A 23,838-nucleotide genomic window follows, 5' to 3' on the forward strand; every position below is an offset into this window, starting at 1 on the left:
CTAAAAGTCGTTCCACGTCCCGGAGTGACTCTTCAACTGCGGAAGAGACAGCTTTGAGTTCCAGAGAGCGTCCGGATGAGACGCAGAGTAGAGGATGTCCCGAGGAAACGAAGCTTTCGGAAATCAACTTGGGTTAACCAGACATAACCACAGCCATTTTTTTCGATGCCAGATGTGTCATACACCGCGACTTCATCCCAAAAGGGCACACGGTGAATTAGGAGTTTTGTACCCGCGTGCTCCAACACATGCGTGATGCACTGCGACGCCGTCGCCCTGACTTGTGGGCATCTGGACAATGGAGCCTTCCCCACGACAACGCAAGGCCACACACTGCTCTCAGCGCTGCAAAATTTCTCGCCGAGTACACCGTTACGGTACTTTCCATCCTCTATACTCGCCTGACCTCTCCCCATGCGATTTTTTCCGGTTTCCTCGTGTGCAGAGAGGCCCAAAAGTTCGCTGGATGCGGAGTGTGGAGGCCATTCAAGACGCCACGAGAAATGAGCTGACAGCCCTACCAAACGCAGCTTTTACAACTGTTTCCAAGACCTCAAGAAGCGTTAAAAGCTGCGTATGGACTGCAAGGGAGACTATTTCGAAGGGGTGCTGCGCAAATGACTTTGATGTTAAAAGCATTTTTTTAATGGACTCAGTCTGGGAACATTCCGGACAAATTTTGTATTTTCTGGTCGGTTTTCATAATGGATTTCACCATGACGTGAGTTTTGCAGGTGGCACTTTGTCGTTGCCTTCTTCGTGCGCCATTGCTCTTGTTACTATTTGCGCGCGACAAATGCACGCCGTTGGAGAAGGAAGAGGACTGCCACTGTGTCGCGCGTCTTGTTTCCAGCGAAATTGCTCCCCCTGAACCGCATTTTGCAGCCTTGCTTTCGCTGACAGACTTAATGTACTGGCGCTCTTTCGTGTTGGTCTAAAAGATAGCTGCAAAACAGTATCTAGGAGAGCCCTCAATAAGATGTGGAAGCCCCAAGGAAGCGAAGACAGCCCTGCACGAAACGGCATCCTGACGACGCTACTCTTGTGCCAAGTCTTCAGACCGTGCCTACGCAGGGGATTCATCCTGCTGCTGCTGAGCGCGGCAGGCCTCTTTGTAAGCGTCACCTACAGCAAAGGGCTGGTGGCGTGGTCTTCGAGTGAGTTTCGCTAATTTTTCACTCCTTTCTATGGACGCAGAGATTAACTGCTCCGCTCAGAGCTTGTCGCCGCGTTCCATGCAGCGACTGTTAATCCGAGCCGAAGGATGTTCGAAGTTTATCCATACTTGAAACACCGCGACGAAAGTGTTCATATATCACTCAACACATTTATGTGGCTGCATGCTCATGTTTCGGCCAAACACAAGATGCGCACTGCCACGGAGTCTGGATGCACACTTATCTAGGTATAGCGTTCATAGAGCTAGCTGTGTCATTTGTATACATGGGGGCTGCGTGACATTGGTGGCATTGCACAGAAACACTATTTTCGCTCAGCACAGCGTAAGAAAACGTAGTGAAAGCATCTTTGCGGAACCTGCCATTGACGTTCAATAGTAACTTACAACAAAGTAATTATAGTCGGCGTCGGACGTTGCAGCCCTCAATTTTTTTTCTCTAACGAATCGTCTCTTATCACCTATCTCCTTAACCCATCACATTACGCACAAAAATAAGAACAGCCACACAAACAGGAAATGTTTCTTGTGCAGAGCGAGTCACAAACAACAGTCCGCCCAAATGCCTTAATGCAGATGGCTTAGTACACGTCCATAGATAAAAGTGTTGTTTTCCATATCACCCAACCTACAAGCTGGTTAAAACTGTTATTTTTCTTCCAGTCTTTGTCGCAAACCCCATGGTTCCGAAGGTGTTTCCGGGAGACGAAAGCTGGAGGCTGGGGCCTGGAAGCAACCCGTCTGTGGTAATCATGGCTGTTACTTTAAAACCACTGCACTAACAAACATTGCTTCAAAATAGCAGAAACTAAGTATTTCGGGTATATGGCGCCTTCTCAAATTTTCGGTGCGTCAGCTTCACTAATTACCTCAAGTCAATATTCACTCATCGGAAGCCACAGTAAATAACTGAGATGTTAACTAAAACTTGCCGTATGAGATATGTAAACGCACGGTGACAACTAACGCATGAGTCCCAGACGCACTTGATCATCTCTACCGCAATACTGCGTTGCTTGTTGTGCACGTTTTTTGCAAGTATAAATGTTATCTAGCTTTCTTTTTGATATACGAGTATCTCTTTGCTGTACATCGCCATCATTCTGAATAGAAGAATTTTTGTGGCATTCAATTTTCGTATAGAACTTGATACAAAGCTATAGCGGTCTTTCATAGGACCATTCCTGCACTTTTACGTATACCCAACGTATGAAGGAAATAGAGGCAATATACTTTTATTAACTACCAGCACGTTGCATCGCAACGCACACCAATACTAACTTATGGCTTCTGCTGAGTACAAAATCAGCTGCGGCATAGGCGAAAAGCACACGTCGTTCTAAGATTGGTCAAGAGGCCCTCTTTGGACTCGCTGCTAACTTTTGTACTCGATAGGGAAGGCTCCTTTCTGAGAATAATCTCCTTAAAGCATGACAACCCGCCGAAGGCAGATTTCCATTGCTGACATTTTATTCCCTTCCATCTGCAAAAATACAGAACCTCCACGGTAACTCCAGCAAGAGCCACGCCTCGAAAGTCGACCGCCAGAGACATAATCGCTCTCTGCACAACTTGGAGAAAGCGAGTCTGGGTACGAGTTCTGTTCCTAGCATCAGCCACAGCGTGAGCCAGGTAAATCAGACCAGTTCCCAGCAGAAAGCTGTCACCAGCCAGAGACTGCATGAATTCGACCGCATCGACGAAGTGGTTGCCGGAACAGAAACCACAACGCCTGAAGTCCAAGAAATCCTCCCAGCGGGAAGTGGTAAGCTCTGTAAAGGCAGCCTCGTAAACTTAAGAACATGTGCTGCCGTTAGCCGATACGAGAGGTCTGTGACATTCTACTGGGTATAGGCCGAAAGCTCTAAAACACCACAGAGGGGCTCCTTGGCTTTGAAACTGAGTCAAAACGTAAGCTTCAACAACAGTTCTTCGCCCAGATTTGATTTTCAGTCATATTCGTCATAATACGACGCTTTGAGAAAGGTAAGAAAATTGTAGCAGCTTTCTAACTGGGACGCATGCTCTTATGAACCTTGATTTATCATGTTCTTTTATTCTAGACATTTGTTTTCTTCATTATGAATCAGTAGTTTTGAAAAAAGGCTCGGTTGTTCCGAAGTTTCTTCCGTCGAGGTTATTCGCGTTTATGTCTAGCATGTTTTCGTGCTTATTGAATTGGAGAATACGTTCGTCGTCTTATCGTCGAGTACAGCAGAGACCCGCTCGCCAACACATTTTCCACCTTCAAGGCAGGCACAGAAATCGGCTTTAGTGTGAAACTCTATTCGTCTGAAGCAGAATTTCGACTGGAATCTATTGACTCCTGGCTGCATGAAATTTGTTAGGGTGCAGTAGAAATTGTGTTAACCACTCCAAATTACTACTGCTAACACAAAAAAAAATTACCAAGGGTACAGGGCGAATTTCATTCCGCTAACCATCGTTTCAACATATGGACTTGATTTAAGTGGCTATTGTTGGCAAGGGTTATATAGCGCCTTCGTACTGAGGAGGAAAGACCAGTGGGGGGGGTGGGGGGGGGGGGTGAAGTGGGGCATGCAGTAAAATGGCGAACGGTAACTTGAAAATATATTTTCCAGGCATGCGTGACTGTGAAAGCTGGCATTTTAAAAAGGAAATCGGGTTTACCTGAAAAGTTATAAAGGAGATAAAAGATCACCCGCCGCGGTGGCTCAGTGGTTAGGGCGCTCGACTACTGATCCGGAGTTCCCGGGTTCGAACCCGACCGCGGAGGCTGCGTTTTTATGGAGGAAAAACGCTAAGGCGCCCGTGTGCTGTGCGATGTCAGTGCGCGCTAAAGATCCCCAGGTGGTCGAAATTATTCCGGAGCCCTTCACTACGGCACCTCTTCTTACTTTCTTCTTTCACTTCCTCCTTTATCCCTTCCTTTACGGCGCGGTTCAAGGGTACGTCCAACGATATTTGAGACAGATACGGCGCCATTTTCCTTTCCCCAAAAACCAATTATTATTATTATTAGATAAAGGAGCGCAGCAGCAGAGTAGTATCAAACCATGTGAAGGTAAAAAAAAAAAGCACCCAGTAAGCTTTTCTGGGTCGTTCGTTCCTTCTTGTGTCTTTTTTTAACTTTCCGAAGGATGCTGCAGCGGAGGTCTCCGGGATCTTTACTGTTCGCTTATATTACACAACACATAGGCGTTTTTATGCATAGCTACCATTCAAAGACGGTTGCCTTGAACGGTTTCGAACCCATGGCCTTGAGATCAGCTAGCAGCCGGACGCGAGAGCGGCTGACACCTCGCGAAGGGTATATATTTCAGATTTCATTAAAGATATTTTACTTAACACAACTGTAAAAATATTCTCTTTTTAGTAGGGTTACACCTTTTTGAAACATATAATAGCTTTCATTCGTTTTTCATGTGTAGCCAAAAGGGCCCTCAACAGCACATTTATGTGGGCCGATATAGAGAGAAGCCACTTTAACAGGAAAAAAATTCAATTATACGCTCGAAAATGCAAAAAAAAATCAAACAAAGGTAACGTCATTACCAGCAGACTCCGCCAGGAAACAGTCTCTTGAGCGCGGATTTCAGAAGCCAGGCTGCACCGCCATTGGCTTTCAAACGGTAATCACGGAACCCTTTTCAGTCTTGAGGCGAAGAGTTTCGACCGAAGGACGAGAAGATTTTTTAATGCAATTTATTTAGCAAGAAATTGCCCTTTTCCTGCCAGACTAGCATAAACCTACCCAGAAAGACGCACAGAACCAATTTGCACACAGAAAGACCATGGGACGGAGTTATTGTCGGGGTATGTTGAAAAATTGCAGCAGTACAAGGTCGATGTAGAGTGGCCGCGTTGCTTGTACAGAACCCATACGTTCGAAACGTGGCAGCTTATGGTGAGGAGCTAGCGCACTTTTCGCAGTTTGCGGACAACTGAATCGTAGCGTCACAATAAAAAAAAAACCTGAGGTGACGTACTAATCACGTTATTCTAGAGGGAACAGCAAATTCTGGAATGTCTCGAGGTTCAGCGTAACACACGGGACGAGAATCAACGACAAGTACAGACTACCGACTCTATTTTTAGTGCTCTGTGCTCGTTGCGTCCATCATTCGTGTTTGCCTTGTGTGCCGCTCTAAAGATCAAGGTGTTACAGTGCCAACAGGCCCAACTATTTGTTTTGGTGCACGAGAGGTACAGTTATAGATATAGTTACAGCTCCCTGTTTGACAGCCATTCTCGAGCGTCCGAGTTTGTGGGCAACAGATTGTGACAGAATTGCAGCAATTGAGCGTAGCTGACATAAAAGCAGGAAACAGCGCAAATTTTTCACCAAAGTCATAATTTACTTGTTGAAAACAACAACACGCACGGCTAGGTATTGTAACACAACAAAAGGTATTTAAACTGACCCACGGGACAAGTTTAAACTTTGCACGAGCAGTGAACGAGCTAGTTGCCTGCTGCGCATAAATGGCTTAAGAATGCCCTAAGCAGCGCGGCACTTCCCAGTGCAATTAGGGCTGGCTTTTAGAACACGTAGAGACAGATATTTTGGTCAATACAACGAAAAGCTACGCAGGCCAGATGAAGCGAAATCAGGTGCTCACACAATGAGAAAGCAGGTAAATGCACGGAAGAAGGAACTATAATGAGAATATATCAATAGGGTCAGTGCTAGCAGTCACAGGAAACGTTCAACCTAAGCGTTTTCTCCAAGAGATTACCCAGGAATATTTGAATAAAACAAACGTCCTTATTAAATACTCCTCTGTGCCTAGCACACAAATACAAACAGCATTGTGGCATGCGAAATTTATCTTGATGCATTTTGCAAAGTCCATGAGATTTTACATACAGCAGTCCCATCTCTAAAGTATGGTAATAAGACGGAAGTGTCAGGTCGAATTAACATCTACAAAACCCAGTATGCAGAAAACACCCTTCAGTGGCAGTTTTTAGTAATCGGCAAAATGGAAGTGGCGCAAGCGCTCAAAATAGCATTCACTTCGTATTTGCAAGATATAGGGCTCGATTTCTCTGTTATGAAAGTAGTGCCCAACATTTAAAGGGATATGAATTAGCTGTATACTTTAAATCACTGCTATGTGCACGATAATCTTAGCATTTCAACACAAACGCAACTAATTCAGATGTAATATTCAACTCAGTACAGGCGTCCTTCATAGCATGAGTCGCTTTGGGACGTTTAACCCCATAAACTACCAACCATTCACTCCGTACAGTGGCTACAAGCCACAATCACTCAGTTTTACTGTAGATGCCAGGGAAGGATCAAAATTCATTACAGAACATGCACTTTCGCACAAACAACCACATGATCATCCGAAAATCAAATCTGACGCCTGTCACACAGAAGTTATAAAACACCTTTCTACCTGGTATGCACACAAGGCGCCAACGGCAGAACCTAGTACCAAAGCGACTCTAACATTTTCCTCAACTGTTTTCCTTAATTTTGCAGTAACTTTTTGTTCCGTAAAGATAAACGGATGCATAGCGCAGGTGTGGCGTGTCACATTGATTGCTTTCTCAGTTCTGGGAGCTTCTTTACGGGCGAATGCAGAGGGAAGCTCTCGGCGATTTTGCGTTTCCATCAAATTTATAGGAATTGTTATGACGCGATCGCATTTAGGTTGTCGCCCTGAAAAAGCACCAGGTTACTCTATAACAAAAGTCCGTGATTGGTCTAGAGGGTCGTGACGCCATATGCATTGCACAAACGTGAAAGTTTAGGACAACAGTGTTCGAATAAGTTCCAGTCGATTATCATTCAAGATTGTACTGACCCGACGCTCTCTTCTCCCTTAATCCGTACACCAATACTCATTATTCCGCCCTAATCCAGCCACAAATCTAAATGGTCCAGCTTAATCTATTTTATGTGGTGCGCATTCTTTAGAAATTTTGTGGGCTCTTGTAATATTTTTGGCTCAAACAACTTCCCAATGTTGTAGAATTTTTTTGAACGACCTAGTTAATAAGGACCGTACTTAATTTTTATGACACAGACTCTTCGTAGCAAGAGCGTTTGATAAGATGTCTATCTTCTAGCGACCACCTTCACACAGACAAACATCATGTACTGCTGCATAATACTCTCTTGAAAAATTTGCAGATTTAGAGGGAAAAACACTGACACACATATTTCAGTGCTTTGTCCTGTGTGGCAGTCTGTGCAGTGAATTTTTGTAGCCGAAGTCCTATTTTACGATCAAAGCTGCAAAAGCCAACCAGATCTGCAAAAGCTGAAAAATGAGCAAAAACGTATTCTCTATGGAACGAGAAACCATATGACACCACCCGCAGTGGTGCACGACGAACGGTTGCGTCTTAGTTATAGTACAGAAATTGGCTGTTGAGGAGGGTAAATGGTGCACTAACTCTCTCACATCACGGTGGACACCTCAACCGCGCCCTAAGGAAAGAGGTAAAGTATGGCAAGGCGCACAGTTGATGGTGCACATGTGTCAACTTTTCGCGCGCTTATGCCTGAACTCCCAGACATCCTAAGAGCGTGTGGGTATAGTGGTCTCGGCCTGAAAGGAGATGTCCTCGACTCAGCGTGTACCAAGCCCAGCCAGAAAGCAGCTACTAAGTGACAAGGGGGTTGGTCATTTGGTGTCCAGCTTTCGCCGGTACCAAGTCAGTGAATGGGTCGGAGCCAAAAGTTCAAAAACAAAACACAGTTTATACAGCAGAGAAACGGTACATAATATTTCCTAATCACTGGTACGAGCACGTACAAAGTGATTTACAATATCATAAAGCTCGTGCAAATCAACATTGGAGACTACAATACACTAGAAATATTGGACCCAAAGTGCACTAACACAAGAGACATGAAACCGAACAAAAGAACGCAATTTGTTCACCGAGCACTGCTATAGTCGGACGACCGGAAGATCCGACGGGGCCGTCCCGAAGACAGGCAGTCTGGTTCGCTGGTCTCTGGCGGGGACAGTGGTGTCGCCCGGAGAGTCTTGCGGCCGTGCCTCTTTGAAGCTTAAACGGCGGCACGTGCTGACAAACGGGGCTCAGCGCCCTCCATATATAGGCGTGCACTGCGTCTGCTCATTCTTCGCGCCAAGGTAGGCGCGAACATGCACACAGTAATAACCATACTGCTCCCTTCTCATTCTCCCCTCGGGCGCGAATCCCCATTATTCAGGCGTGGAGACAGTTTTCCAGAAAGTTCGGTTCTACCGATACGCGCCGCCGACGCGCGAGCGCAGTGGAGAGGGCATCATTCAGCACGCTTAAGGCTACGCTCTTTCAGTCGGCAATATGAAGCATTTACTTCAAGCTCCACTATTATTCGACGGCACGCGCGCACATCTTTTCTTTGGCGCCGCGCCGGCGAGCGAAGTGGAGAGGGCAGCAACGCACACAAGGTTAGGCGTTGGTCGGGGTTGTTATTATCTACGGTGCGCACTAGCGCGATTGCTTCTGCGCCGCGCCGATCTTTCGATTGTGCGCCGATTTTTTGACAATATGCGGTCAGTTAAAATCCCCCTCGGAAGCTACTAGCCTCTAACTTGACTAAACTACACACTAAACACAAATCATCCCAGATGGGTGTTTTTGGCTTTCCTCTAGCGTCCTCCCAAATCGAGGTTCGATATACACCGTTAGACTTGGGGTAGATTTCAGCACCCAAAAATACGGAGGACTTACGGTTGGCGAAGGGAGCAGACTGGGTGTAAATTTTTGCACCCAAAATACGAAGCACTTGCGGTTGACAATGGGAGCATATTTGGTTTAGATTTTTACACCAAAAAATACGATGCACTTCCGGTTTGCAATGGGAGGTTTCAACCGCGGCGATACGCTGAGCGGTGGCTGCGGTGTCGTGTTTATGCAGGCGCCGATTTTGCAACGCCGGCATCTAGGAGTAGGTGATGACAGCGGTCCGTTTTTCAATACTGCATTTTTGTTCTTTCTTACAGGGCTACTAGAACTGCTAACTATATAGGCGGAACGGTGCTAGTTAGTTAATCACAATAATCAGGTTCGAATGCGCTTTGTAATCATGAACAAACCCCAATCGAACTTCAATTTTAAGATATAACGAGCGCCGTTCCGTCCATGCCGTTACGAAGTAGTACTGTAAGGAACAGGGCAAGAACGCTGGATACAAAGTGCATCGGACCGCTGCCTTCACCTCCTCCTTGATGCCTGCGTTGCACGATCGTGGCGCCATGCATACACACGACGTCCCAGTCACGTCGCACCGTACTGCCGTACATCGCGGAAACAAAACGAGACCAGCGGTGGCGGCAAGGAAACGTCTTTAATCTGACTCCGCTGAGTATATGGCACTTCTGTAAAAAATACACAATCCATGCCTCCGGCGTTAGCCGAAAGTATCTTAACGGGGTGGTTCGCAATGGGCAAGAAAAGCAGAGTTGGGGAGACGACAGGCAATGAAACTGAAAACAAGACCGTGGTAACGGATCTACGTGCCAAATTCCTGCAACACATTTTTCTTCTCGTAAAAGTATACCATCTCTTCACTGTGGTATAAAAACCGGATCCCTGAAGTTAAAGAACCTGAATTGTGCACAAGCCACTTGCGGGCAGCACCACATTGGACATATAATATTTGCCATCTCTCTGCCTTTAGAAGTTTTTAAAAAGAATGCATTTGTATATTGTATCCTTAAAATCCGTTCATTACTGTTACTTATTTTTGCAGCCCATAATGGACCTTTTTAAAGAAAATTTTGAATTCCGTGCTCTACTCGCGCAATGAAAATATTTTTCGAGCACTATTTTCATCCAGTCTATAAATCCTCAAAGTCAATGAAAGCAGGATTCGGAGTAAGGATTACACAAAAACATTGCATATAGCTTGTGCTCCGTGGTTTTATTTTCTAACAAAAATATCGTTCTTGGATTTTACCTTCATACTGCAAGGTAGGTGTGTAAGTTTGTTAACAAACTTTTTTTTTCGAGACTGCAGTTTTAAGCACTTTACAGAACATTGTTACTAGCACGTCCTCAAAACACTGTTCGCAATTTAGCTTGTGCATGCGACTTACATTCATTCCATTGGATGTTCGAAAATACTGAATTACGCAGACCACCGCTACAAATAGCACTGGATTATCACAAATGTCAGTTACTAACCTACACACATATATGAAATATTAACACCAGCAGCATTAAAAGGCTGCTTAACATGTCAAGCTTATTCAATTGAAAAGAAATTGAAGAGCCTGCATAAAGTAAAGAAAAGGTAACAAAGATCTGTAGATTACAATTTTATTTTTTTAAATGGAAGACAATAAACATTTGAAATCACAATTCTTGGACAGGTATTAGAGATAAGGACTAACTTGAAATCAGCACCTAAAAGTAATCAAAACGATACAATAGCAAATCTTGAAAAACAACGCAGAGTTGACTTGAAAACTTCTTCGCTACACTTCAGGCTAACTGGTGCTGTCAGATAAGATTCGCTAAAAAAATAATATGCACCAGACAATTCCCAGTGGCTAATTCCAAGTGGCTAACTTTAAGATGCGGATTACAAACTACAGTAAAATAAATACTAAACAAACATCCAAAAGTAGCCCACTAAATCTACAGTAAAATATCACAGGTATCCAACCTCTAATGTTTGTGTTTGTTCTTGAGAAACACATAGGATGAACATAACCTTAGAAAACGTATACATTCAATTTAACACAATCACATAAAAAGAACACAAAACAAAACTTTACACTCAATATATGGAGGCCTATGCTCTAGAGAAGGTTTATGTGCCCCGAAAGATATGTTAGCCGCCCATTTGAAGGAGCCTGTCAGAAATAAAATGCAGCACTCATAACTTATATGGAAAAATTAGAATACAGAAACACATGCACACATGCTTTTCAATCTAGCTAACAAGTAATGACTAATGCTGAAGCACAAGGAATTAGTCAACCTGGTATTACGTGACTGTGCGCACTACAAGCAAAGATAAACACATGGGCTAAGGTCAAAGCGCTCAGGACACAGGCATTCTCTTTGATCGCGAGAAAGGTATTGATCACCTTCTATTTAGGACGAAGTGAAGAAAAATTCCAGAAAAGTTCCCGTGGCAACTGATCAGACTAAGAACTAGTAACTTTCTGATTAAATAAGTAATTGAATTTCTGAAGACCTGTGTCTAAGCACATATTTGTTTGAAAACTTAATTGTTCACCAAATCCATTATCACCATTATTTTTTTCTAATTAAAGGATATGTATAAATGCTAGAAAATGTGTCATGTGGCAGAACGGGAAGTTCATTAAAAAACAAAAAATACAAAATGCTGACAGTGCTCCCAGGAAGCTGTCCGAGCTAGACCCAAAAAGATAAAAACCATGACTAGCCCATGCAGGGACAAGAAACCAGTGGGGTGATGAATCTTAGGGTCAACGAAATGCTGCTATTCCTGTTTGTCATGTCTTTCCATGCTGTCACATAATGCGAGTACAGCGTTTGTCGAAGTTTAGAGGCCAAGGAATTCGCTTCTGAGCCTTGTTGTGCATCGCTAGCATTCCAGATCTCTTGAAGGTACAGAAAATGTTGCCCTGACCACCGTGAATGTTGGACATCCATGGATGCTCAGAGGCATTATTATATGGCTTAGAAGCCAAACCCTTTGGCTCTGTACTTTTTGACAAAGGCTATACATCAGTTTTCTCACAGATTCATGCTGATATTGTTTTCCTTTTTCTTCGCTCTGGCCAACTGTATCATGTCAACATTGATAAGTTATAGCAGCACAGTTTGTGTTCCACTACCAGTATTCCAAACAGTACTAAAAAACTAGACATGTAAAACATGTACAGGCAGATAGAAGAGGCAGCTGTGAAGGAAAGACGAAGTGGTTTTTAAAAACTGATAAGCTCAAAACCATCGAAGCATGGTTTATTTTAAGCCAAGTCTCTAAAAGCACTCTCAAGAAAGGTCAGCAGACAGAGTGCCTTCTTTAGATTTTCCAAGCGGAACACCCAGAAGGCTGCAAACAGCAGAATCCCCACAGAAGCGATGAGGTTTTCACTACAGAGTGATGGCCAATGAACAGGAAAACTGCGCCTTGATAGGTGAGGATGCATGCTGTGAGTGCTTGGGCCTGCAAAATTAAAAACGAAATATCACTGACATTTCTAACACTTGTAGAAGTGCAAAGTAATACTGTCGCATTTCAGTATAATGCACATTATGACTACACTATCCTAGGGATGAATTCATGATGGGGTGGTCTCCCCTCCTCAAAGTGAGAAATTTTACATAGAAAAACCACGCTCAACCCAATTTTTTCAAGAATAAAGTCAAAGAAATGCGAGGTTCAAACATGTCAATGACCGATTTTTAAAGATAATGGTAACCAGGCTAATGTACTTGGAGCTATCAAGACTGTCTAGCTTCAACTTCATTGCCCACCACTATGTGCAGGAGACCTTGGTGACAAGTTTTGTATCAAAACTTTTTCATTCATGATTCGTTAGTATGGATTAACCACTTTGCGAGAATTTTGCTCGGAAACCAAACTGTCCATATTACAGAGGTGCAACTGTACATATGATTTGTCCATTAGAGCTATGATCACATTTAGTGGGCCACCACAACTATGCAAATGTTAAACAAAATGATGCAATGGCCTCCCTGCCAAAGATTTGAAAACCATATTCTAGATATAAGACAACTGAGCTGCTTAATCTCATTTAATTGCAACCAGTGCAGCAACAGCCTAACTGTAATCGAACTAGAGGCTAAAGAAACAATGGTGAGCCACTGCTCATAAGGAAGCGTGATACAAAGTGCATATTCGAAAGGTACAGGTGCACACGAAATCTACCACTCTTGCTTTATCCATGACTTGATACATATGGCGACTACAGGATGTTCTCTAGGGAATCACATTTTGACCACCTATAACAGCCCGGGATGCAACAATCAGTACTCCCCAAGAATGATATTCGCGTGTGTATAATGAAGACCTAAAAATGCAAAACTGATATGGTGTTGTTCAAAGTGTATATCGCCATTATACACAGCTTGTGAAGTAGCACTCCACAATGATTGGATGCCATCGAAGACTGCAACACAACACTCTTTTCCAACTGAAAATAAAAAATAGCTGCACCGTATCCAGACCTCATTACCATTTGTCAATAAAATTTAAAAAAATCCACAGTCGCAAAAGCAAATAATGGTGATCGCCTCTCCATAATTTCGTGCAAGTCTAAAGAAACAACAACCGTCTCAACATTGGATTATTGGTTAGTTGAAAAGAGTGGTAGTAAACACGCGTGACAATGAGACAGTAGCAATGCAAATCCCAAAATAGCAGCGTGTCAGTACGCTGTATCTGGTTTAGTCATGAAATTACTCTATTTTCAGAACTGAGCATAGTTGCAGCAGTTAAACTGGCTCCTTATTCCTACTATTGTCTTTTTTTTTAATTGCACAAGTAACTATGCCTGAATTTTAACGAAAATCTTTTGGGGGTCAGCAGCTCCTTACTGTCACTGTTTGCATCCCGCCTCTTTGCAAGATAACGAAACACCAGGGCTTTGTGCCAGCCCCATTCTAAAATAAATAATCACAAAACCGAAGCTTTGCTAAGGCTCGTGACATCAATGACTAGATTTGAGAAAATTCTGTGCCTAAAAGGTAGTCATCAGATGGTCAGATAAATACTGAGCGGCTGTTTTTGTACAAAAATTTCAGTTCCTGCCTATGTCCACCAATAATTTGCACAAAAATACCAACAAGTGTTGCAGGGGGCATCTTTCTTTGCGACAGCTCTGCACTGTTTGGTACTGCTTGTAGAATAAACTGATGCAACCTTGGAGTTCTTCACAGATTAGAACATGTATAGAACAATGTCCAGTAAGGTTTGATACCAAACTAATCATTATGAATAAAATGTATGTCATTCGAATTACTGACTCCAATAATGATAGGTGAGCAAGGCAATGAAGTACGTGATGCTTTGAAATTAAAGCAGTTGTTATATTTTCACAAATAGTGACAGCACGTTTATACTGCACCCATCGAAGTTATGCCGCAACGAACCGCAGAACATAAGGCAAGAACTGACAGCCGTCGCTTTCTCGCTTTCACTCGTGTTCCAGTGACGAAGACATTGCGCTATTGACTGAAAGCAACAAATAATCAGATTGGAATTCTAAATGTGGCGGCCGAATCTATGACGGCAGAATACAAGTATGCACTTCAGAAGCTTTGAGCACATTCATAAATTTGCTGCGACGCGCACGATAAGCAAAATTATGTTTTTTTGTTGGGGAACCATGGCATTTCAGAAAAAGCGACCTGATTTTTTAAATGTTAATAGCGATGCCGCATACCTCGTTCTGCGAACATGCATGAATTAAGAGTGGCCAAAAATGCTGCACATGTCCAAACTAAAATGACACAAATGCTTCGGAGGGCACTAAAATAACAATGCCGAAAACATACAGCCGCTTGCAAGGTGTACTTCAGTGCAGACGCAAGCAGACTTGCACTACAGAGCGCTCGTGCGGTGCTTTGCGGAATGAAGGCGAACTTATAACGCAGGCAGTGGGATTGACTGATAATGCAGCTGCTCAAGCGCTGGCGCATAGTCATATAAAACAACCCATACACTGGCAGCGCGTCGTTATGAAAACTGCACTAATGTTTTGCTCCATTCCGCAGCACAGTGCTTCAGCGCTCCACACAAGCCTGCTCAGGTCTTTATCGTACAACGATATTTAAGACGCAAAATCACTTACCATGACGGCGAGACGGATGTGAGACGGCAGGGATTCAAAAATATTCTTCCGGGCTGCAGTGTCCAGGTAGAAATTTCTCTCCCGCTGGCCAAGGGCGCGGCAAAGCCAGCGCTTGTCTCAATTCGCTCACAAAGGCGCCATACCGCCATTCGCAAACCAGAGCGAGGGGCAAGCTCAGCCGTCGTTTACGATATCCACTTCGGTGAACTCGGTTAAGCATCCATCTTCCCTTTCTCCGTCGCGCATCGAAAAGCAGCAGCGGCAAACGCACAGTCGCCGCTCACGATATCCGTTCCAAGAGAGGCTCCAGACAACCCGCCGCGCTCACTTCTGCGACGCAATCCGAGACGGCCCCGCTGGCGCTGCTAGGCCTAGCGCCTACGCCGCTTCGGTCACAGCGTCCGCACTAACGAGTCACGACTCTCTCGCCGTCTTCTGATCATTTGCGCCGCCTGCTCTTGATTGCATCTCGACCGAAACCAGAACTTGCTGCTTCGTTCCGGAACTAAGCGAAACAGATAAAAGTACACAGTTCCACTTGCGCGTTCTTTTGAACAGCAGCAGGAATTCGACCTCGCTCCGTCTAAGTTGCCGTACGGTGTTTTTTTCTACACCGTTCGGAAGGTTCCGAATGGCGACAACCACTCCGTTAGAGACGGCTCATGAACGATTGCGGACCTCGTTAGCACACCGTCAGTTCTAGCTGGTGTTGCTTCGGCGTTTATGATATCATGTGCACCGTTTAACCGGTGTTCTCGTCTGGCGATGCGGTGTTTTAAAGCGGACGAACGCGGATAAACCTCCCATCTCGTGTCATTCGTGTTTGGTGTGTATGTGCAAAGATAAACAGGATGTCACCAGACGGAACGCTGTACGACAGTTACTCAAATTTTTGGCACGATTGTTGTCAGGAATGTTTGCTAAATATAAGATCAGCCATGGGGAAAGGGGGCTATATAAGGCGGATAAAATTATATGATTTTTTTTGAAATTTCGGCGCTCGGCTTGCTGTGTGTGCCCAACGGCTCCTTGATGACTTCACCCTATTATTCTTGCTATCGCCGGTATTGTGTGCACCATATGCGAGCAGACGCACTAAGACACCAACGGCACTGTCTTCTGCGTGCTCTTTTGGGTTTCTTGGTTGGTATGTATTTTTTCTTGTTTATGTGATATGCCATGTTATGGCGAAACCTGGCAATAAAGAAAAGAAGCTAGCGCATTAACATACGCCTCCGGCTATTCTCGTAATGTGGCTAGTAAATATTTCACCTTATGAGGCTCTTTGCACTACTGCCTTGATGGATGTCAGTATTAGGCGGAACATTAAAGGCGTCTCGAAAAGAAAATTGCGATCTGGTGGGGCGAGAAGCATGTAATTTTGATTACAAGGCGAACATGAACCTTTTGGCTAGCTCTGCCTGAAGAAGTGAATGATTATGTTTCTGTTGTACCACTACAGTTGCAACACTTCGAACTGTAAACTGCACTGAACTACCGGCTAGGTCGCGAGAATTTATTTTTTGCTTATATGACAAGGATTCAAGGTTATCGCTGGATGCTCCCTACTGAGTTGTTTTTTCCTCCGTGAAAAAACCAAAGAAATCAGATGGATAAAAAACTTTATTTTCGACAAATTTAAAGTGTTCTCGACCCTTACGGGTCACTGGGCGCCGTGGTCGATCTTTGGTCAAGGATGCCGCACTTGACTGCAGCCATCGTGGCTCGGCGTACGAGAAATTGTTGCGGTTCCTCGTCTTGGCTGGCCAGCAAGTGCTCCCACTGCGTCACCCTCGGGTGGTCTATTCTTGGCTCTAAGTCTGCCTTAGAGCGGGTCCATGTGACCTGCTCTAGTGTAGGTTTACCCTGGCACTACGGACATTTGTCTAAATATAGTGTAGGGAAAATCGTGTGTAGTTTCTGCATGTGCGGGTAGGTACCTGTTTGTAGCCTGCGCCAGTCTACCGCCTCCTCCTTGGTAAGCATTTTGTGCGGGACTGCGCAGCATTTCCGCTGACCCCTGTAATACTCGAGCATGTTCTGAGTACGTGGGGGTAACAGGCTCAAAGGTGCTCGTGGTGCAAAGCTTTGAGTCTGCTCGGTTGACGCACCTTCGAGCTAACTCGTCTGCTGCCTCGTTGCCCCTCATCCCGTCATGTCCCGTAATCCATATCATACTATGTTTACTGTTTACGTGTCTTCTCGTCATGTGTAGAATATGATCCGCGATGCTGTCGATCCTGCCTCTTGCGTATTTCTGCATGTTTGTTTGGAGTCCGTCACTGTAGTGAGGCTTTGTGGTGTTGCGTTGCTGTGCGATATTGCCAAAGCAATGGCGGCTTCTTCAGCTGCCTCTATTCTTGGGTTGTTTATCGTTGCGCTGGTTATTTCTTTCCCTCCTTCGTCTTTTACAACAGCGATCGTTTTGCATTGTTATCGCTACTTTGCTGCGTCCGTGAAGACTGCGCTGGGATTGTCTCTGAATTCCCTGCTGAGTGTTTGGACTCTGGCTTGTCGTCTTTCATTTTTTTATATTGGGGCCTATGTGTCTCATTCGTTGGCGCTTTTATGGTCGTTGTGGCAACAAGTCAACAAACAAAACAACGAGAACTGTCCTTGTCATGCCTGCACTTAGGGGGAGGGAAAGGAGAGGTGTGTTGCACTCTGGCGCAGAGATTTCCTTGGCTAACGTGCAAGCAGGCGCACTTCGTGCGAGAGAGAGAGAATAAATTTTATTAGTATAAAGTAATTACGCGCGTGGTTCACCTAGGTTCACAAGAGCACTGTGAATAATTTGCTGGATCGAGGAATTGGTGAACTTAGCGCAAGACTGAATTCCATGGGCTTCGTGCAAAAATATGAATATCCTGCTTTACGCATATTGTTTCGTTCGCATTTATTTCTTCAGCCGCCATTCGCTGTGTTTTATACGTTATTTTTTTCCGACAGAGCACACTTAATAATTGTTTGCACAGACCACGCTGGTGAACGTATCTTCATACTAAATTGAATGGATAAGACGTGTGTTGAAATTATTAGTGGGCTTCGTTACGAAAGAGAAAAAAAAAAGTTTGTTTGAAGCCGATGAAAGTGTCCGTGATAACCAACACACTTATTAAACTTCCGCACCTTGTGAAGCAGGCCTTATGAACTGAAAGATTTCAGCTTTGCTTCATAGCCTATCTCCCTTTTGAGTGCTACATAGAAAACATTAGATTCTTGCTTAAATTGTGCAAATCCTACAGCTTCACTAAGGTACGGTATGTACATCTCCTCTTCTGACTCGATGGTAAATTCATCCCTTGCAGTTCTTACGAAATCATAATATTTCTGTTATTCCAAAGCACTTTCGTTGATCCATTTTGCGTCATTTGTGCTTGGAGCGAAAATTAGAGACATCCATGCAAGCAACGTTCCGGCATGCAAGGAATCTCTACTGAAGTTGAAGAAAAATACTTTTTAAAAAGCAGTTTACTGTGCTCGTGATGACGTCAGCTCTTTCACGGGCCACCCTGCTTTTCATCGCTGCGTAATATTAGAACATCAAAAACCAGGGATTCAACTGCTACTGTAGTCGAAGTGTGCTAGAGCAACAGGGCTACCATTGTCATGCTCTTAACCAGGTGCATGATAAAATTCTATTTGCCGTGTTAGAAGCTACTCTAAAGGAGCGGAAATCACGAGCACAAAACGACCACTTCCAGGCCTCTATGTTTGCTTTGGAGTGCGAGAGAAGAGCGCACTTAAGGAGGCTCGCCGCGTCGAGTTCACCTTGCGTTCTTTATGAACGGGAGAGTTTGCTACAAGTTTTAAGAATTTAGTTTTATCATTGGTGCTCCAAGGATGCGCTCTGGTAGTCCGTACTTATGAGGAATGTTCGCATTGGAGCCTGCTTTCGGTAATTTATAGTTCTAAAGTTTCAGTTCTTTTAGCAGGATCCCGAAGGCAATTGCCGCAATACGCAAGAGTAAGAAAGGCGCTCAATGTGCGAGGATCTACTTGGAACCAATCTGTTTACGAAAGCAGCATGGCTTTTATGTAAGCCTATACTCCAAGGCTTATCACGTCATGGTCAGCGGCTTTCCATATGACGGACAAAAGAGCAGTCACGGGAGAAATATTTTTGCACGCTCGTGCCAATGTACGCTGCTTTTCTCTTCAGCGTCGCTCAGAAAAATCACTTTGAAGTTAATATTTCTGCCAGTTGCCCTTAAGCTATGCTTGTTCCTAGAATTACCACGATGACCAGAACACGTGCAACAAAAGCTACCTGTTTACTGCGCCGTGCGGTTCAGCATGCAGAGTATAATTAGGCACGACTTACCCCAAAATTGTGGACACAAATGGTGTGGAAACAAATTTTTCGCCACGAGAACAATGCGACGTTCATAGGCGTTGTCTCAATGGTTCCATGAACCAACGCAAGCTTCGGGCGGTAAAAAAAAAATTTCATTTTGGCTCCCTTACAACCTTTCGTCATCTGAAATTGCCGTATTTGCTCGATTATAATGCGCCCTCGATTGTAAGCGCACCTGTTCTTCAAGGTCCGGAAAAAATGCAATCACTTCGATTGTAACGCACACCAGATTCTTATGCTTTGATAAAAAATACGAGCACATTTTCTTAGCTCGTTTTTTTGCGCTCTCGTCGGCGTCCGCAGTGTAGAGCTAAGAAGCGCGCGAGATGCTGCGCTCCGCTAACACCATTAGAGAGTTATAGCATATCGTTACCGTGTTTACGTTACCGTTTACCGTGTTACCGGACGCCGGATTTTCCGGTTAGCGCGGCGCATGCCAGAAGACGTTTTAGCGTACCCTCTCTCCCGTAACAAGTTACCGTAGGACTAAAACGAGTAATGATGATGACAGATGCCCAGATTTTAATGATAAAAAAACGGACCCATTGCAATCATTTCTATGGAGTGAAATGCTACTCTTTAATCATGTTTTTCTCTGCATATAAAGACGTACCGACTACACTTCAGCTAACAGCCGACTCAGCGGCTTTTCAAATGTGCCCGTGAAGCTAGACACCTTTGCCTACCCTGGCCAGTAGACAAATCTCACTACGTAGACCTCAGTAAGCTTGCATACACAGAGCACGTTGCGTTGCGAGCGCTGTAAAAAAAAGCACAATTACGCCACCTGTTCGCCGTACCGCAACGTCGCTTCTTTATGTGTTTGGATGTGAACACTGTGGCGCCATCTTGTGGCAGTAAGTTAAAGCGCACCAACACCGGGCCGGAGAAACTTTTTTATTTTCTGAAATTACTGATGAATATACCAAGAGAATAACCAGACTTTTTTTTTAGGAAAAAATCATGAAAACATAGAAAATTGTCAAATCGGGCACGAAACTGAAGAGCTGCAGTGTAGTCGTTGCTATTTGGCTATGTACACGACATATAGTCAGGCTTAACTGCTCAAAAATCGGCAAATAATCTCAAAAACATGGCCTAGTTGTTACTTAAACCTCAACGTATGAGTGAGAGTTTGCAAATTAAAAGCGAATGCCTTCATGTATAGCGAGAAATGGCGCCGAAGAACGCGGCGGCGGTGCTGTATTTGGTCCGAAGCGGCTGTCCAGGGCGCCGCCATGTTTGTTTACAAGCGAACGCTAACTCTCCGCAGCGCTAAAAGGGATTCCGTAAAGTGTTTGCGGATCTGTAAGTGGCGTCGCATTCGCAGACGTCGCTTGCCGGGCCCGGTAAACGGTAACGTAAACACGGTAACGATGTGCTATAACTCTATTGTTTCTCTTCCGACGGAAGCTGCGGTGGCGGTGACGGGCTCGGTGAGCTTCGAAAACCGAGATGACCCTTGTGCACCCTGTACAGGTGTGTCGGTGGACGGCCTCGTACTTGGAAGGATTCCGTAAGCAAGGTCACCTTTTTTGTAACGCGGGGTCGTAGTGAACTCTGTGCGCCTTTGCAACTGACGTTTCCATCTGGGCTCAAGTCCAGGTCAGCGCTTTTCTGGCTGGACGTTAATTACAGATGCTCGCGAGGCCTCTCGTTATCCAAGACTGCGGTAGGCGATATCGATAATATCGGTAGGCGAGACTACCAAGCCGCCGCCTTTTTGTGACGCCAATGACAACAGAGCGCTCCTGACGTAGTTATAATTTCGTACTCGATTCTAAAGCGCATGTCATTCTTAGGCTGTTTTTAGAGCGAGAGCTGTACTCATCGCGGTACGATTTTCGATTTTTATGTGGGTGAGACAATACATACATATATACACCCGTACATACATGCATGCATACTAATATACATACGTACGCACGCAGGTACCTAGATACATACATACATACATACATACATACATACATACATACATACATACATACATACATACATACATACATACATACATACATACATACATACATCATACATACATACATACATACAATCATGCACACGCAAATACATACAATCATGCCCACGCACACACACACACACACACACACACATATATATACATGCATACATACGTACATACACACATACATACAATCATGCGCGCATACGTACATACATACACACATACATACATACGTACATACATACAAGCATGCACACGCCCATACATACATACATACATACATACATACATACATACATACGTACATACATACATACATACATACATACATACATACATACATACATACATACATACATACATACATACATACATACATACATACATACATACATACATACATACATACATACATGCGTGAGTGCATACATACGTACTTACATGCATACATACGTACATACACACATACATACAATCATGTGCACATACATACATACATACATACATACATACATACATACATACATACATACATACATACATACATACATACATACATACATACATAAATACACATATACATACATACATGCGTACATACATTCATGTATACTCCCAGGACGTTCACCCACACTGAATAAGAAAACAACTTACATGAATAACAGTTTTTAAGACTAACAGCATACATGAGATATGCAAAATGAAAAGATTCATATTTTGTACAGAGAATATCTAAGATACTTCACTGTGCACTTAAATACGGAATATATCTCTAAAAACATGATAGATTCGAAAATCGGAGAACTGCGTTACAGATCATAGATTGTTAAAATATGAGCCCTATTCCCTAAGACGAATGCCATCAGAGAAATCCATCGATTGAGCGAACCAGAAAGCGAATGGGTCAGGGCATAAGGTCAAACCGAACTTACCTGCGTGGTGGTACGCCCCAGCTGTGGTAGTGTGACCACATGGCCATATAACTATGACCATTGGGTGCCTGACTTTAACCCTTGACTTTGATCTTGACATTTGATTTGCGGCAGTGGGCACCACATTGACAACGACCTTCAATGCCTCAAAAGGTCAAACCGAACTTAATTGCGATGACCGCATGTTGACCGCTTTGTCTGAATAAGATTCCTACTCCCAATGACCAAATAACTGCAAACAGTCGCGCGCTTCAGCTATGGGTGAATTGTAAATTCTACTTCAAAATGTACTTCGACGCGTGCGCGTTTGGTCCAAAGCATTATTGCGTGCTTTTCAAGGCATTATGACCCACTGCATAGACTACTAATAAAGCTGACAAAATTAATTCACAAGGATACCTAACCCCCTTACCTTTTGGCAGTGCGGTAACATTAGAAGCTGCTGATGCCTTTAACAGACTTTTGGTAAAATCACGCTACTCCCCTTTCGTGAATAAGAAATATCCGTTTTGGTGACGTCACTTCCCTGCAGCCAAAGGCGAATTTTATAAAAGATGATACATTCCCGCACCCCCCAACCCTGATCATGCTTTTAATGCTTTCACATTATTAACTACTTAGCATCAGAAAAATTTATGTCCAAGGTGATAGGAACACACGGACTTGAGCTGTCTCTCTTTGCAAGCAAGTGTCCTCCATTTTAACGCATTGTAGTGAGCTTTATAGACTGCATGTATTTTTTTATTACACAAAGCTTTTATCGTCTTTCCTCTGCAGTGTTGCCTCGCGTCGACGTTGAGGGAGGTGCTGAAACTGCAAGCGAGTCGGTAAGGAGGCAAAAATATCTTCTTGTTAAGGCCATCACTAAGTGTACAACACATGGTGAATAAACACTACAGCTTCGTAGTAGATGCTTCTATAGGGGAGATATCAGTCGGTTTTATCATTCATTAAACCAGAATGCCTTATCATAGCGGCAGTCTGATCAAGCTGTCGTGAATAGTTATGTTACCGTACGAAGAACGCCACTGTAAGTACACAAAGGTAAGCCGGCATGGTGCTATGCTGTCTTCCCTTTGTGTTTTTTTTTTGCGTTCTTCGTCCTGTGCTTATCTGCCAGAATACGAATATCTATTCAGGGCAATTAAACAGTGCGTAGATAATCCACCACAAACCATTTCGAGGATTGACGACTTGCGAAAATCAGATGCTCAAGCTCGAAGAAAGGGTGCGCCGCTGGTGCGAACTGATGGTGAATCCGCGGGCAACCCTGAGCACGTAATTCGAAGCTCATGTGAACGCTTTCTTCAGAGGCTGAAGAATGCAGTAAGGAAAGCACAATGTGTGGACCGAACCCCTCCCTTCGTCATGCCATATTTTCACTGCCTTTCCCACAGCATCAAGAAGGTGACAGCTAAATGCGGAATACGTGTCGTTTCTTCGGCGCCTTGTGAGCTGAAAAACTATGTGCCCTGCTCTGAGAACAAAAGAAGCAAGAACAGAACACAGGTCGTGCAAGAAAAATCATGAGACCAAGTTCGCCAAGTGTGTCTCTGAGGATAGCTACCAGATACCTCTACCTTGGGGACGGTTTACATCGGCCAAACCGGCCGGTGCTTCAGTGA

The 23,838-nt window shown here is 44.1% G+C and overlaps 1 protein-coding gene across 1 annotated transcript in view; it reads left to right on the top strand.

Annotated features, from left to right (window-relative positions):
• Positions 1 to 817: 817 nt before the first annotated feature.
• Positions 818 to 23,838, top strand: part of LOC144123047 (neprilysin-1-like) — a 240,814-nt gene continuing 217,793 nt past the window's right edge. The window contains exons 1-4 of the mRNA XM_077655963.1: positions 818 to 1,157; positions 1,841 to 1,923; positions 2,675 to 2,942; positions 22,991 to 23,040. Of these exons, the coding sequence (XP_077512089.1) occupies positions 980 to 1,157; positions 1,841 to 1,923; positions 2,675 to 2,942; positions 22,991 to 23,040 (579 nt within the window). The 5' untranslated portion in view covers positions 818 to 979. The remainder of the gene's footprint in view (positions 1,158 to 1,840; positions 1,924 to 2,674; positions 2,943 to 22,990; positions 23,041 to 23,838) is intronic.

This window comes from Amblyomma americanum, chromosome 3, assembly GCF_052857255.1.
Source record: "Amblyomma americanum isolate KBUSLIRL-KWMA chromosome 3, ASM5285725v1, whole genome shotgun sequence".
Classification (NCBI taxonomy): domain Eukaryota; kingdom Metazoa; phylum Arthropoda; class Arachnida; order Ixodida; family Ixodidae; genus Amblyomma; species Amblyomma americanum.